A 13682-nucleotide genomic window follows, 5' to 3' on the forward strand; every position below is an offset into this window, starting at 1 on the left:
GCACAGACTTCAGGCTAGAGCCTGGGACCTGCCTCAACCCTGCTGGACAGATGAGTCCCTTTTAAGCAACCCGTTCTTCCCCCAGATGCTGGTAACTGTAGCTGAGCTCCAAATACTCTCAAACCCCTCTTGGAAAAACAAGGAAGAAAGAAGGGAGAAAATGCAAAAGTGAGTATAAGGAAGAACAAAGGGAAGAGAAGGCAGGCAATCAATTCTGTGACGATACTCATTCCTTTATTATCGACTGTTAATTTGAACAGGGCTGGGCTGCAGGCTGCCGGCAGCACCAAGCTGCAGGTGCATTTCAGCTCAACAGAGAGGCCTCATCTGAAGCCAAGGAGACAGAGGGTAATGTTTTTTATATATATTTATATATTACATATGTCCTGTATAGTCATATGTATAGAGTGACAAGAATGGGCCACTGCATTAACTGTTGTCCTAAATAAAGACCATAGCAACAGACATGGAAATTTGGTCCTCATCAAGGCCCTTACTTTGTCAATCAAATGTTTGATACATCAAAAGGGAAAGAAGAGAGACTGAGAGATCCAACCACCCCAGTGGCCCTGTTCCCAGCATATGTTACACCGAGTGTAGAGTGTCCTCTGTGGAAGTAAACACACACACAAACACACACACACATACACACGTACACAAAACCGCAGGCAGGAGCTCCTCCTCCGACACACCTCGGGCCCAGCCCTCAGACTGGGGGTGGTGAAATTGGGTATTTTGTGCTCTAAGACTGTGAGGGTCAAGCAACCAGATGATGCAGAGTTGATGTGTCCAAGTGATGAATGGGGGTGACGCGTGCTGTTCATCCACAAACAAGAAAGGTCAGTGGGAAAGGCTGCTCAATGTAGGCAGGGAGTCGCCCTGTGTCCCGGCCACCTGGGGGATTTCTACACATGATTCCTGTCCCGGACACAGCCAAACCTCTGATCTGAATCCTAAGTCTCAAATAATCTCTTGGGCTCTGATGAAAAATGCTACTTCCTTGAAGGACAGGAGCAAATGGCAATTGAGTTGTCCAACCATCCAATCCAGTAACTATGGCAGAAATGACAGCAACACTGAATTAAACCAAACCATAGCTCGGTCCTCAGAGCGCAACTTGAACCATGCAGGAAGCGTTCACTTCCAGATGGAAAGAGAAGAACCAGGTAATCAGCCCCTACCCCCACTCCCACCTCCCACTCATCCAATTCAAGCAGCTCAGTCAGTTTCATGCTTTTCTCGCAATGACTAGAATCCTTATATTCTGGAACAAGAGACTCCCACTCTTAGGACATTTTGAAATCCTAAACCACTTGTTTCTTTCATGATTACTTCTTCACTCCTCTACCAAAATACACACTTAAAAAGGTAAATCAATAAAAATCTCTCTCTCTCTCTTTCTTTTTCTTTTGGTAGAAATTGACTTATTACTTGAGATACCTGGAGACATCTTGGGATGTCACAGAGGGAGGTGCAGAGTACTTCCCTTGGGACCAGAGTTTGCACAATGCTGGAGAAAGGATCAATTTTCAACAAAATAGTGCTCAACAAATGCGATGTGGAACAGGAGTAATAGGCAAAGCTGGCAGATTGTGCCTAGGTCTCTGACTCCTGTGCTAAACGAAGGGGAAACAGCAGATTCCTGATACCTTTGTGTAGCCACGGGGAGAATGACATTGATTCCTCCCACCATGACCTGGGTGGGATCCAAGCAGCTGCCAAGGAAAATGACCAAAGCAGAAAGGAGCAGTGTCTCCGAAATGGGGAGTTGGCTTGATCGCTTGTTAACCCAAGTTACTTCTCCAAGGGGACAGAAACGAAGGGACTCAGAGAAGGGACTTCCTTAGATGACTGTCCGTGTTGTCTCCATTGCCGTTTCGTTTTCTGCAGGTCCTAAGCAGGCAGCAACTGGTCGGTTCACAGTTCCCATCCAAAGGTTGGGAAGGTGGCCAGGAGCAGAGTTTGGGTAAGCCATGAGTTCTTGCCAAAGCCGAAGAGCATGGGCTGTGTCGGTGAGGTCATGTAAGTCCTTGAAAAGGAGCCCAAGAGGCCAAAAGAGGTTGTCTGAGGTCCAGAAAGCAGAGTGCGGGGCTCTTTTTGCTGGGAGCATAGGCCCAACACTGTCAGGACATCTCCTGTCCTTTGTGGACAGCTAGCATTTTATCTAGTCCCAGAAAGTGCTTTGGCACTGCTCACCGTCAGCATAGGAGATGGATTAGAGTGAGACAGGTAGAAAAAGTACTCTGTTCTCAGGCACTGGCTACCTTCCCTTCTGGGAGCAGCTGACGGGGAGGAGCTGGAGGCCTGACATGGGGGTGTCTAAGTCAGAAGGAAAGGAAGGAGGCTATGCAGTGACCACGGCAGGCTCAGGCGAGGGCATCTCCCCCCCACGGCTGAGCTCCACAAATAAATAACATTAATTAAATAAAGGAGGCTAAGAAAGGCAGGCAGATGCATGGTCTGCCAGATTCTCACCCCCTCACACATACGCACACGCACATGCACACACACGCACACACACTGAGCGTCAGGTGAGATGATCCAGGGTTGGCTCCCCATCCCAGGAGGCTCTTGGGTAGGCAGCCTGACTGAAGGTGGTTACTCATGGTCTAGCACTGTTGTAGGGCGCAGAGCAGCGGAGGCCAGTGAGGCATGTGCGGTAGAGGGTGGAGGCCGCTGAGGACTCTGACACCTGCAGAGGGTAGGGATGAGGTGGGTGAGTGGGGAGGTTGGTAGACAGCAGGAAACAGAAAAGCAAGGACTTGCCTTTCCCTCATCCTGTGGCTATAGGAACCCCTCCCTGATGATCCCAGTTATTACCCTCCCTAAGGCCTCACAGGTATAACCAAAACCTCAACCAGCCCATAGGGTCTCCATGCCTCAACCACCCCATAGAGTCTCTGTGCCTCAACTGGCCCATAGAGTCTCCCTGCCTCCTAAGTCCCTTGCCCACTCTGACCACAGTGGCACTGACCAGGACCTGGACTTTCGAACTTTAGATGTAGAAGGTCTTTCCAGAAAGCTGTCCAACCGCATGAGCCTCTCCATGTGTAGTGCACGGGGGTCTTGTTCTTGGTCCTGAGAGAATTCCATCTCAAAGACAGCTGGAGGGGACACATCCAACTCCAGAAACATTATGTTTTCAGCCTGTGGTGGGAACATCAGATAGACATGAGCAGGGGCTCTGATGATTCTTATCTCTTAGGCGCTCAGTAAATATTGGGCATAGCAAAGGTAATGAGATAGGTAGAGCAAGCAGAGATTATGAGCATCACCTCCCTTGGGCTCTCGCTCCTTCCCCTCCTTCTACTTCCCAGCTTCTTACCCTGTACCTGGGGTGGGACCCCATTGCCATAGCAACCCGAGCATACTGGCTGATAGGCCTCTTGTAGCCCACGGCAGATGTTGGTCGCTTCTTCATTTGGCTGTTATTGCTGTGGGGAAGAGACTATATTAGAGCGGATTTCTTTTGAAGATGGAGAAAATGATATCATGAAGAATTACGTATCATTCAAAGTAGGCAGGAGGCTCTGCAGACCCTGGTTCACAGGAATTTCCTTCTCATTGTTCTGATAGAGCTGGAGAACTAAAAACTATCATAACACAAGGGAACATGTATTCCTTTACTTTTGTTTTTTCCACTGTTTCCCCCCACAGTAAAAAGGTTTGATTAAGGCTGAAATAAAGAAAGGAAATCCAATCTTCTTTTAGCTTTCAGATTCATATGCTGATTCCACACACTATGCAAAATCATTGATAATTAGTGGTTCTGCTTTTCGCATTCTTCTTATTTTGTTAGCACACGCACAAAAAATGATTAAAAATCAGGCTTGAAATGCAAGGGTCCCAAAATAGCCTAAACAATCCTGAAAAAGAACAAAGTTGGAGGGCTCGCATGTCCCAGTTTCAGAACTTAATACAAAGCCTACAGTAATCAAGACTGTGTGGTACTAGCATAAGGACAGAAATATAAATCAATGGAATGGAATTGAGAGTCTAGAAATAAATCTTTATATTTACAATCAGTTGATCTTCTATATGGATACCAAGAACACTTAATGGGGAATGAACAGTCTCCTCAACAAATGGTACTGAGACAATTAATTGGATATCCACAGGCAAAAAAAATGAAGTTGGATCCTTACCTTGTATCATATATAAAAATTAACTCAAAATAGATCACAGGCTTACATGTAAGAGCTAAAACTATAAAACTCTTAGAATGACAGAAGTAAATCTTCATGACCCTAGATCAGGTCTCTTGGATATGATATCAAAAGCTAAAGCAACCAAAGAAAAAATAGATAAACAGGATTTCACTGAAACTAAAAACTTTTGGGGCCCCTGATTACTTAGTTGGTTAAGTCTCCAACTCTTGATTTTGGCTGAAGTCATGATCTTCAGGTCTCAAGATTGAGCCCTTCATTGGGCTCCACACTCAGTGTGGAGTCTGCTTAAGATTCTCTTTCCCTCACCCTCTGCCCCTCCCCCTGCTTGCACTCTCTCCCTTTCTCTCTCTAAATAAATAATAAAATATTTTTTAAAAGTTTGTGCTTCAAAGGACATCAGAAAGAAAGTGCAAAGATGGGATCCCTGGGTGGCTCAGTGGTTTAGTGCCTGCCTTTGGCCCAGGGTGTGATCCTGGAGTCCCCGGATTGAGTCCCACCATCGGGATCCTTGCATGGAGCCTGCTTCTCCCTCTGCCTATGTCTCTGCCTCTCTCTCTCTGTGTGTCTCTTGTGAATAAATAAATAAAGTCTTTAAAAAAAAAAAAAAAAGAAAGTGCAAAGATAATCTAGAAAGTGGAAGAGTTTATTTGCAAGTCACATATGTGATAAGGGACTTGTATCTCAAATATATAAAGAACTCTCACAGGGGATGCCTGGGTGGCTCAGCAGTTGAGCATCTGCCTTTGGCTCAGGGCATGATCCTGGAGACCTGGGATGGAGTCCCACATCGGGCTCCCTGCATGGAGCCTGCTTCTCTGCCTCTCTCTCTCTGTCTCTCATGAATAAATAAATAAAAAATCTTAAAAAAAATAAATAACTTTAACAAATCAACAATCAAAAGACAAACAACCCAATTTAAAAATGGATGAAGGATCTGAATAGACATTTCCCCAAAGAACATATTATACAAATGGGCAATAAGCACTTGAAAGATGTCAACATCTTTACCAAAATATATCTCAAAACCACAATGAGATACCACTTCACATCTACTAGGATGACTATAATCAAAGAAGACAGATGTTGGTGAGGATATAGAGAAATTGGAACTTTCATATATTGTTGGAGGGAATGGTTTGGCCAAGTTGGAAAGAGTTATCAGTTCTTCAAAAAGTTAATAAATAATAGAGTTATCATATTACCCAGCATCTCCACTACTCAATATATAGTCAAGAGAATCAAAAACATATGCCAAGGTAAAAGTTGTACATGAACGTTCATAGTAGCATTATTCCTAATAGCCGAAAAGTAGAAACAATGCCCATCAACTAATAAATGAATAAATATGTCATATTCAAAAAATGGAATATTATTCAGCAATAAAAAGGTAAAAAGGAATTTAGTACTGATAAATGCTACAACATGGATGGGCCCTGAAAATATTTTGCTAGGTGAAAGAGAGACATAAAAGACTCATAAAAGACTTATTGTATGATTCCATTCATATGAAGTGTCTAGAAGAGGCAAACCCATAGAGACAGAAGGTAGAGTGGTGATTGCCCCAAGCTAGAGGCATTGGGGAGAGTGAGGAGGGACTGCTAATGGGTTGGGGCTTTCTTTTTGGAGTGATAAAAATGTTCTGGAATTAGACAGTGGTGTCTATACAACTTTGTGAACATACTAACATCCACTGAACTATACACTTTTACTGTTGAATTTTATAATGTGAACTACGTGTCAATAAAATTAATTAAAAAAAAAACAACTCAGGTGTGGCTCTTAAAAAGTGCATATGCTTTTTTTTTTTAAGTGCATATGCAAAAATAAAATAAAATAAAATAAAGTGCATATGCTTTGACCCAAACTCCCACTTCTAGAAATTTCCCTAAGGAAATAATCAGAGATGGGGACATTTACATGCAGGGATGTTTGCTGCAAAATCACTTACAATTGTAAAGTACTATAAACAACCCAGATGTGCAAGGATAGGAACCAAAGTATTAGTCAGCTGTGTGAAGATGATGCAGTTGTTAAAATCATGTAGTTCCATGTCACATGAAAAGATTACCACGATACAATAAAAAAAAAAGCAAATAAAAGGATGAAGATTCTCTTTGTTTTTAAAGAGAGGGAGAGAGGAGGGTGGGGAGGGGCAAAGAGAGAGCGAGAGAGATAAACTCAAGCGGGCTCTACACCCAGAGTGGAGCCCCAAGTGGGGCTTGATCTCATAACCCTGAGATCATGACCTGAGCCAAAATCAAGAGTTGGATGCTTAGCCCCACTTTAAAAAAAAAAAAAAAAAAAAAAATTTATTTATTCATGAGACACACACACAGAGAGGCAGAGACACAGGCAGAGGGAGAAGCAGGCTCCATGGAGGGAGCCCGACGTCCCGTGTCTCCAGGATCACGCCATGGGCTGAAGGCAGCGCTAAACCACTGAGCCACCCAGGCTGCCCTGTTTTGTTTTTAAATAAATGTGTATGGATGTGTGTATATGCTTAGAAAAAAGTCTGGGTATTCAACAAAATGTAAATAGTTATTGTCTTTGGATGGTGTGATTACAGGTGACTTTTGTCATCTTTATGCCCTTCTGCAAAATCTTAACTTTTTTATAATAAAAATGTATTACTTTGTATCTAATTATCTCGGACATTTAGTGAAGTACAGAAAATAATATATATATGTACACCTACCATTTGGCCTTGTCAAATCATCTGTGTAACATTTTGTTATGCTTACTCTAAATCTTTTTTTAAGAAATAAACTGTAAGGGCACCTGGGTGGCTCAGATGGTTAAGCATCTGCCCCTGGCTCAGGTCATGATCCCAGGGTCCTGGGATGGAGCCGCACATTGGGCTCCCTGCTCAGCGGGGAGCCTGCTTCTCCTTTTCCCTCTGTCTGCCCCCCCTGCTTGTGCTCTCTTGCACTCTCTCAAATAAATAAATAAAATCTAAAAAAAAAAAAAAAAAAAAGATCTAAAATGTAAAAAAGCTGACTAGCTTTTAAGACTCCTATCTCTTCCTCCCCAGAGTTACTCTCTTGAATCTGGTGCTAAGCAATGCAGTGCATGTTTTTATCATTATTTATGTATATGGATATACATAAACAATATACATGGGTATCTGTATGCCTGTTTCTAAAATCTGAACAGTGGGTGTACATGCTGCATTTTTGTGTGTTCAACAAACCTTTTTTTTTTTTTAAAAAAAAAAGATTTTATGTATTCATGAGAGACAGAGAGAGAGAGAGAGAGGCAAAGACACAGGCAGAGGGAGAAGTATGCTCCATGCAGGGAGCCCAATGTGGGACTCAATCCCAGGACCCCAGGATCCCAGGATCACACCCTGGGCTGAAGGCAGGCACTAAACCACTGAGCCACCCAGGGATCCCCAACAAACATTTTTTTTTTTTTTAGATTTATCCATGCATGTCTAGATCAGATTATTAAAGTTTACTTATATTGACTATCTTAAAGGTTGCGATATAACATCATATATATGTGTATAAATATATATATAATATTCTCTTGTTGATGGACATCTAGGTTGATTCCTTTTTTGTTTGTTTTTTACAATATTTAATTTATTTATTTGAAAGAGTGAGTGAGAGAGAGAGAGAGCACACAAGCTTTAGGAGAGGGAGAAGAAGGAGCAGACTCCCCGAGGAGTAGGGAGCCTAATGCGGGGCTCGATCCCAGGACCTGGGGATCCTGACTTGAGCTGAAGGCAGATGCTTAACTGACTGAACCACCCAGGTGCCCCGACTGTGAACATTTCTGTACAGGTATCTTCAAGTACATATTCAACAGTTCCCCTGGAGTATATACCCAGGAATGGAATGGTTCCATGGGAGCGTATATGCATTTTCCACTTTACTAGATATTACCAAATTGCTTTTCAAAGTGGTCACACCTATGAAAGCTTCCAATGTGGGACCCCTGGGTGGCTCAGCGGTTTGGTGCCTGCCTCCGGCCTAGGCTGTGATCCTGGAGTCCTGGGATTGAGTCCCGCATCGGGCTCCCTGCATGGAGCCTGCTTCTCCCTCTGCCTGTGTCTCTGTCTCTCTCTCTGTGTCTCTCATGAATAAATAAATAAAATCTTAAAAAAAAAAAAAAAAGACAGAAAGCTTCCAATACTCTCTATCCTAGCCACCTCACAATATGACAGACTTCTTATTTCCAGCAGTTTGGTGGGTGTGGGGTATTAACTTTTATTATTCAAAACAAACAAAGACAGGAAAGAAATCAAGAAAGTATTTCCATTAAAACAAAATAATACAAGTTTTGGAGTAAGACATAGCTGAGTTTGAATGTGGGCTCTGCCCCTGAAAGCTTCGTTACCTTGGGAGGTGGCTTAATACCTGAGACTCAGCTATCTCCTCCCTGCCACCCACAACTGCTGAGATTAAGCAAGATAAGCCCTTAGCACAGCTCACAACAGAGGCTCAACACATGGCAGCTGTGATGATTATTTAGTCTCAATCCATCTTGCTAATTTCAAGCAGGGATACAAAGGAGCAATGAAAAAAAAAAAAAAAAAAAGCCAAAAGGCAGACAGAAGACAGAAGAAACAGGCCGAGTAATTCATAGACAGGACATCCTGTCCTTGTCCAGTAGAACAAGCAGTGTAGGAGCTGACTGCAACAAGGCCTGCCTTCTGCGGCAGAGTAAGGAGAAGGGACAGACTTGTGGTTCATTTTATCAAGCGTATAAAAGAAGGCCAGAGCCTACCTAGGGGTCCCTTCTGACCTCACTTTATGGATAAAAGCAGAGAATGATGAAATCATAGGAGCCCCAGCTCCCTCTGTGGCTGTGTGGCCCCAGGTGGGGGGGCTGGGGGAGGGGGTTGGGGAGCAGCGAGGCTGTGAATGTGTGCAGCAGCAGCTCCATGACGGCTCAAGGGCAGAGGACAAAAATTGGTAACATAACCCCTTATCGTGTATGAGGTGCGTCAACACATCCCATTTGAATTTTGCAACAACCTCCTGAGGTGTAGTCAAGGGCAGGCCAGGAGCCCCAGGCTCAGGCAAGCAAAATGCCTTTTGTGCCTATGGTTGAACAATGAAGGAAGACACTGGGAACTGGACCTTCCCAAATACTCTTTTTAGGATGCTGTACTGTCTCTCAGAGAACCCAGGAACAGGCTGGGGCTGGGAGCGTCTTGAAGGCTGTGAGCTCTGGGAATAGGACAGGGGGACAGGGTTGGGCAAGCAGAGCAGTGTGGATCACTGTGAATTGGCAGCCTGACCCAATAAAGACGCCAGGGCTATTCTGGGTGGCATGCGGGAAGAAGGGGTTGGGGGAGGGGAGTCTGTAACTGGGACACCAAACGTCCCATCTATTCCCTCTTCTGCCCCAGGCCTACTTTCCATGATTGATCCCTCTTAGTAAAGCAGGTTGTGGCTGACAGACTGGAGCAGGGGCCTGCCTCTGCATGTGGCCGCCCCTCCCAGCAGAGACCCACAATAACTACCTGCCCAGTAGATCCTAGGAATTGTCATATGACCCCTCCTCTATATGACTATTACTATCCCAGTATTTTTTTCCCCTTAATATTAAAAAGTTATCTCTCAGCTCTGTCTTAGGGGCTGACCCCAATCTCATGATCAGCTGTCGTATCTCCTTCTTTTCCTCTTCTTTGGTGCTGAAAATCAGAGTCCAACATCATAGGGTGAGTTTTCCTTTAAGGTCTTTCCCAATCATCTGCCACAGCAAATCTGACTTGTCTCTGCGATCTGGTCCCTCTGTCCCCGCAGGCCACCCTGAAGCATTCTGTATGTCTACTTACTTTTTTTTTCTTAATTATTTATTTTAGAGAGAGAAAGCACGAGGGAGGAGCAGATGGAGAGGGAGAGAGAAAATCCTCGAACAGACTCCCTGCTGAGGGTAGAGTGAGCTGGATTCCAGAACCTTGAGATCATGACCTGAGCCGAAATCCAGAGTCAGATGCTTAACCGACTGAGCCACCCAGGCGTCCCTCTGCTTACTCTACTCTTTCCCTCGTCGCAGCCCTACTTGCCTGGGGGCAGCTGGAATTTCTCCCTGTTTTAGATCCAACTCAGTTGTCACAGATCTGTGAATAAAGCTAGGGACTCAACCCAGAGCTGAGAATGTTCTTACTGGGGTCAACTTTGCCTGTATAATGAAACAAGTTTATCTATCTTTAAAAAAAAAAAAAGATTTTATTTATTTATTCATGATAGACACAGAGAGAGAGAGAGAGAGAGGCAGAGAGAGAAGCAGGCTCCATGCAGGGAGCCCGACGTGGGACTCGATCTCCAGGATTGTGCCCTGGGCCAAAGGCAGGCGCTAAACCACTGCGCCACCCAGGGATCCCCAAGTTTATCTATCTTGATTCTATTTATTTATTTATTTATTTATTTATTTATTTATTTATTTATTTTTATTTATGATAGTCACACAGAGAGAGAGAGAGGCAGAGACACAGGCAGAGGGAGAAGCAGGCTCCATGCACCGGGAGCCCGACGTGGGATTTGATCCTGGGTCTCCAGGATCGCGCCCTGGGCCAAAGGCAGGCGCCAAACCGCTGCGCCACCCAGGGATCCCTCTTGATTCTATTTAGAGCAAGGAATGCTCCCTCTCTAAACTTGGAGATAGCTTGAATAAAAAAATCAGAATCTGAGACAAAAACAGTAAACCAAACTGCCCTTTTCCGGCACTTCTATGGGATGAAGGCAAATTGGCTTCTCTTGCATCCCTGTAATTATAATATTGGCTCATTAGTATGATTGCAACCATTCATTGATCATCTCCTCTGTGGCCTGGAGCCTCCCATGCATTATCCCGTTTCAACCTCAATAATCCTGCAGGGTACATTTACTATCCCACCTTACAGGTGAAGAAATTTGTGGGGTGCCTGAGTGGTTCAGTCAGTTAAGTGTCTGCCTTTGGCTCAGGTCATGATCCCGGGGTCCTAAGACAGAGCCCCACATCAGGCTTCCTTCTCAGTGAGGAGTCTGTTCCTCCCTCCCTTTCTCTGCTTCTCCCCCACTCGTGCTCTATTTCTTGCTCACTCTCTCTCAAATAAATAAAATCTTAAAAAAAAAATACAGGTGAAGAAATTTGGGTTCGGTGAGGTTAAAAAGCTTTCCAGGGCAGCCCAGGTGGCTCAACAGTTTAGCACCGCCTTCAGCCCAGGGTGTGATCCTGGAGCACCGGGATAGAGTCCCACATCGGGTTCCCTGCATGGAGCCTGCTTCTCCCTCTACCTGTGTCTCTGCCTCTCTCTGTCTCTGTGTCTTTCATGAATAAATAAATAAAATCTTAAAACAAACAAACAAACAAACAAACAACTTTTTCCAGAGGTGCCTGAGTGGCTCAGTGGGTTAAGTGGCCAACTCTTGATTTTGGCTCAGGTCATGATCTCAGGGTCTTAGGATTGAGCCAACAGTAGGGTCCATGCTCAGTGGAGAATCTGCTTGTCCCTCTGCCCCCAACCCCCATCCCACCACTCATGCTCTCTCTCTTAAATAAATAAATCAAATCTAAAAGAAAAACAAAACCCTTTTACAGGCCACAAGTAAATGGCAGAGCAGGGACTAGAATTCAGAATGTTCTAAATCCAAAGTCCAGTGTCTTTCTACTGCACCACGATGCCTTTGAAAAGAATCTAGGGGGATCCCTGAGTGGCTCAGCGGTTTGGCGCCTGCCTTTGGCCCAGGGCGCGATCCTGGAGTCCCGGGATCGAGTCCCGCGTCGGGCTCCTGGCATGGAGCCTGCTTCTCCCTCCTCCTGTGTCTCTGCCTCTCTCTCTCTCTCTATGTCTATCATAAATAATAAATAAATAAATATTAAAAAAAAAAGAATCTAGGGTGGCTTGCAAAGGGCCAAGAGCTAAAGTTACAAAAAGAATTTTGTGAACTATAGACCAATGGCTATAGACATTGTCAAATATTAACCCCTAGAAGACAATTTTGTCTAAATACAATGAAAAATAAAGACTATTATGAGAAACTAAAAATAAAAGGTTATATTTGTAGAGTAGTTTTTGCTGGAGCTGGTTGCAAACTGGTCTTTCTTTTAATAAGATTTTATTTATTTATTTCAGAGAGAGAGAGCAAGAGTGGGGGGTGAGGGGGAAGAGCAGATAGGCTAAGTAGGGAGCCCAGTGTGGGGCTCAACCCCAGGATCATGACCTGAGCCAAACAGACACTTAACCTACTGAGCCAACCAGGTGCCCCACAAAAATGGATTTTCAAAGTGACTTTAATACAAAAATTGTTTGTGATGGTATAAGGCCTGTGTATCAACTAGTTGTGTCACAGAGATAGCAGAGGAAAAAAAAGGGGTAGCCTTCCAAAATAAGGATATGGACGTATTTCAAGAGTTGCCTGGCAGGGCGCCTGGGTGGCTCTTGGTTTCAGCTCAGGTCAGGATCTCATGGTTGTTAAGACCAAGCCCTGTATAAGGGCTCTGCATGGGGCCTGGAGCCTGCTTAAGATTCTCTCTCTCTCTCCCTCTGCCCCTTGCATGCTATCCCTCTCTCTCTGAAACAAAACAAAACAGAACAAAACACCTCCATGCAGGCTGAGGGGCAACTCTGTTCAAGTTGCATATGTAGGAATTGATTCTTACCAGAAAGTTCTGGAAAAGAAAATACTACTAGGTAAGCCCCAGTGAGAAGTTTTTGAAAAATGATCAGTTTTCAGGCTTTCTGGTGGCAAGGAAAACACTGAAACTTTCTTTGCATTACCTTCCTTTAGAAAGATGGATTGGAGGGAGGAGTAAGACTTAATGGGAGAGAAGATGTGGGAAAAGCCTCACAGGCAACTAAGCTCTCATGCCCTGCCCACAACCATTGCCGGGGGTTTTCCAAGGCACACGAAGAGCATGTCAAGGGTACAGATTCACCTTTAAGGCAGAAGAGACAGGAGACGAGGGACTAGGAAAGTCAACAGTGAAGCAGTAAGCAAAGATTCCTATCTCGATTTTGGAGGATTTCTTTCTTTTTAATAGTTATGATTGGTACCTATTCTTTTTTTTTTTTTAAGATTTTATTTATTTATTTATTCATGAGAGACAGAGCGAGAGAGAGGCAGAGACAGGCAGAGGGAGAAGCAGGCCCCATGCAGGGAGCCCGACGTGGACTCGATCCCGGGTCTCCAAGATCACACCCTGGGCTGCAGGCGGCACTAAACCGCTGCGCCACCAGGGCTGCCCGATTGGTACCTATTCTTAAAAATGATTTAAAGTACTATTTTAAGATAGCTGTTTTAATTTTATTGAATTTCATTTCTTTCTTTTTTTTTTTTTTTAAGATTTTATTTATTTATTCATGAGGACACACACAGAAAGAGGCAGAGACATAGGCAGAGGGAGAAGCAGGCTCCATGCAGGGAGCCCAATGTGGGACTCGATCCCAGGTTTCCAGGACCACGCCCTGGGCGGAAGGCGGCGCCAAAGCACTGAGCCACCTGGGCTGCCCCATTTCTTTCTTTCTTTCTTTCTTTCTTTCTTTCTTTCTTTCTTTCTTTCTTTCTTTCTTTCTTTTTC

The 13682-nt window shown here is 44.3% G+C and overlaps 1 protein-coding gene across 2 annotated transcripts in view; it reads right to left on the reverse strand.

The window, feature by feature from the left end:
- Positions 1 to 212: 212 nt before the first annotated feature.
- KIF3C (kinesin family member 3C) overlaps positions 213 to 13682 on the reverse strand; it is a 38775-nt gene continuing 25305 nt past the window's right edge. The window contains exons 6-8 of one of the 2 annotated variants that reach the window (XM_025454462.3): positions 3326 to 3434; positions 2975 to 3147; positions 213 to 2692 (exon numbers count right to left, since the gene is read on the reverse strand). In XM_025454462.3, the coding sequence (XP_025310247.1) occupies positions 2599 to 2692; positions 2975 to 3147; positions 3326 to 3434 (376 nt within the window). In that variant the 3' untranslated portion in view covers positions 213 to 2598. The remainder of the gene's footprint in view (positions 2693 to 2974; positions 3148 to 3325; positions 3435 to 13682) is intronic. The other variant, XM_025454463.3, reaches the window with a different exon arrangement.

The sequence above is a fragment of the Canis lupus genome, chromosome 17 (assembly GCF_003254725.2).
Source record: "Canis lupus dingo isolate Sandy chromosome 17, ASM325472v2, whole genome shotgun sequence".
In the NCBI taxonomy this organism is placed as follows: Eukaryota; Metazoa; Chordata; class Mammalia; order Carnivora; family Canidae; genus Canis; species Canis lupus.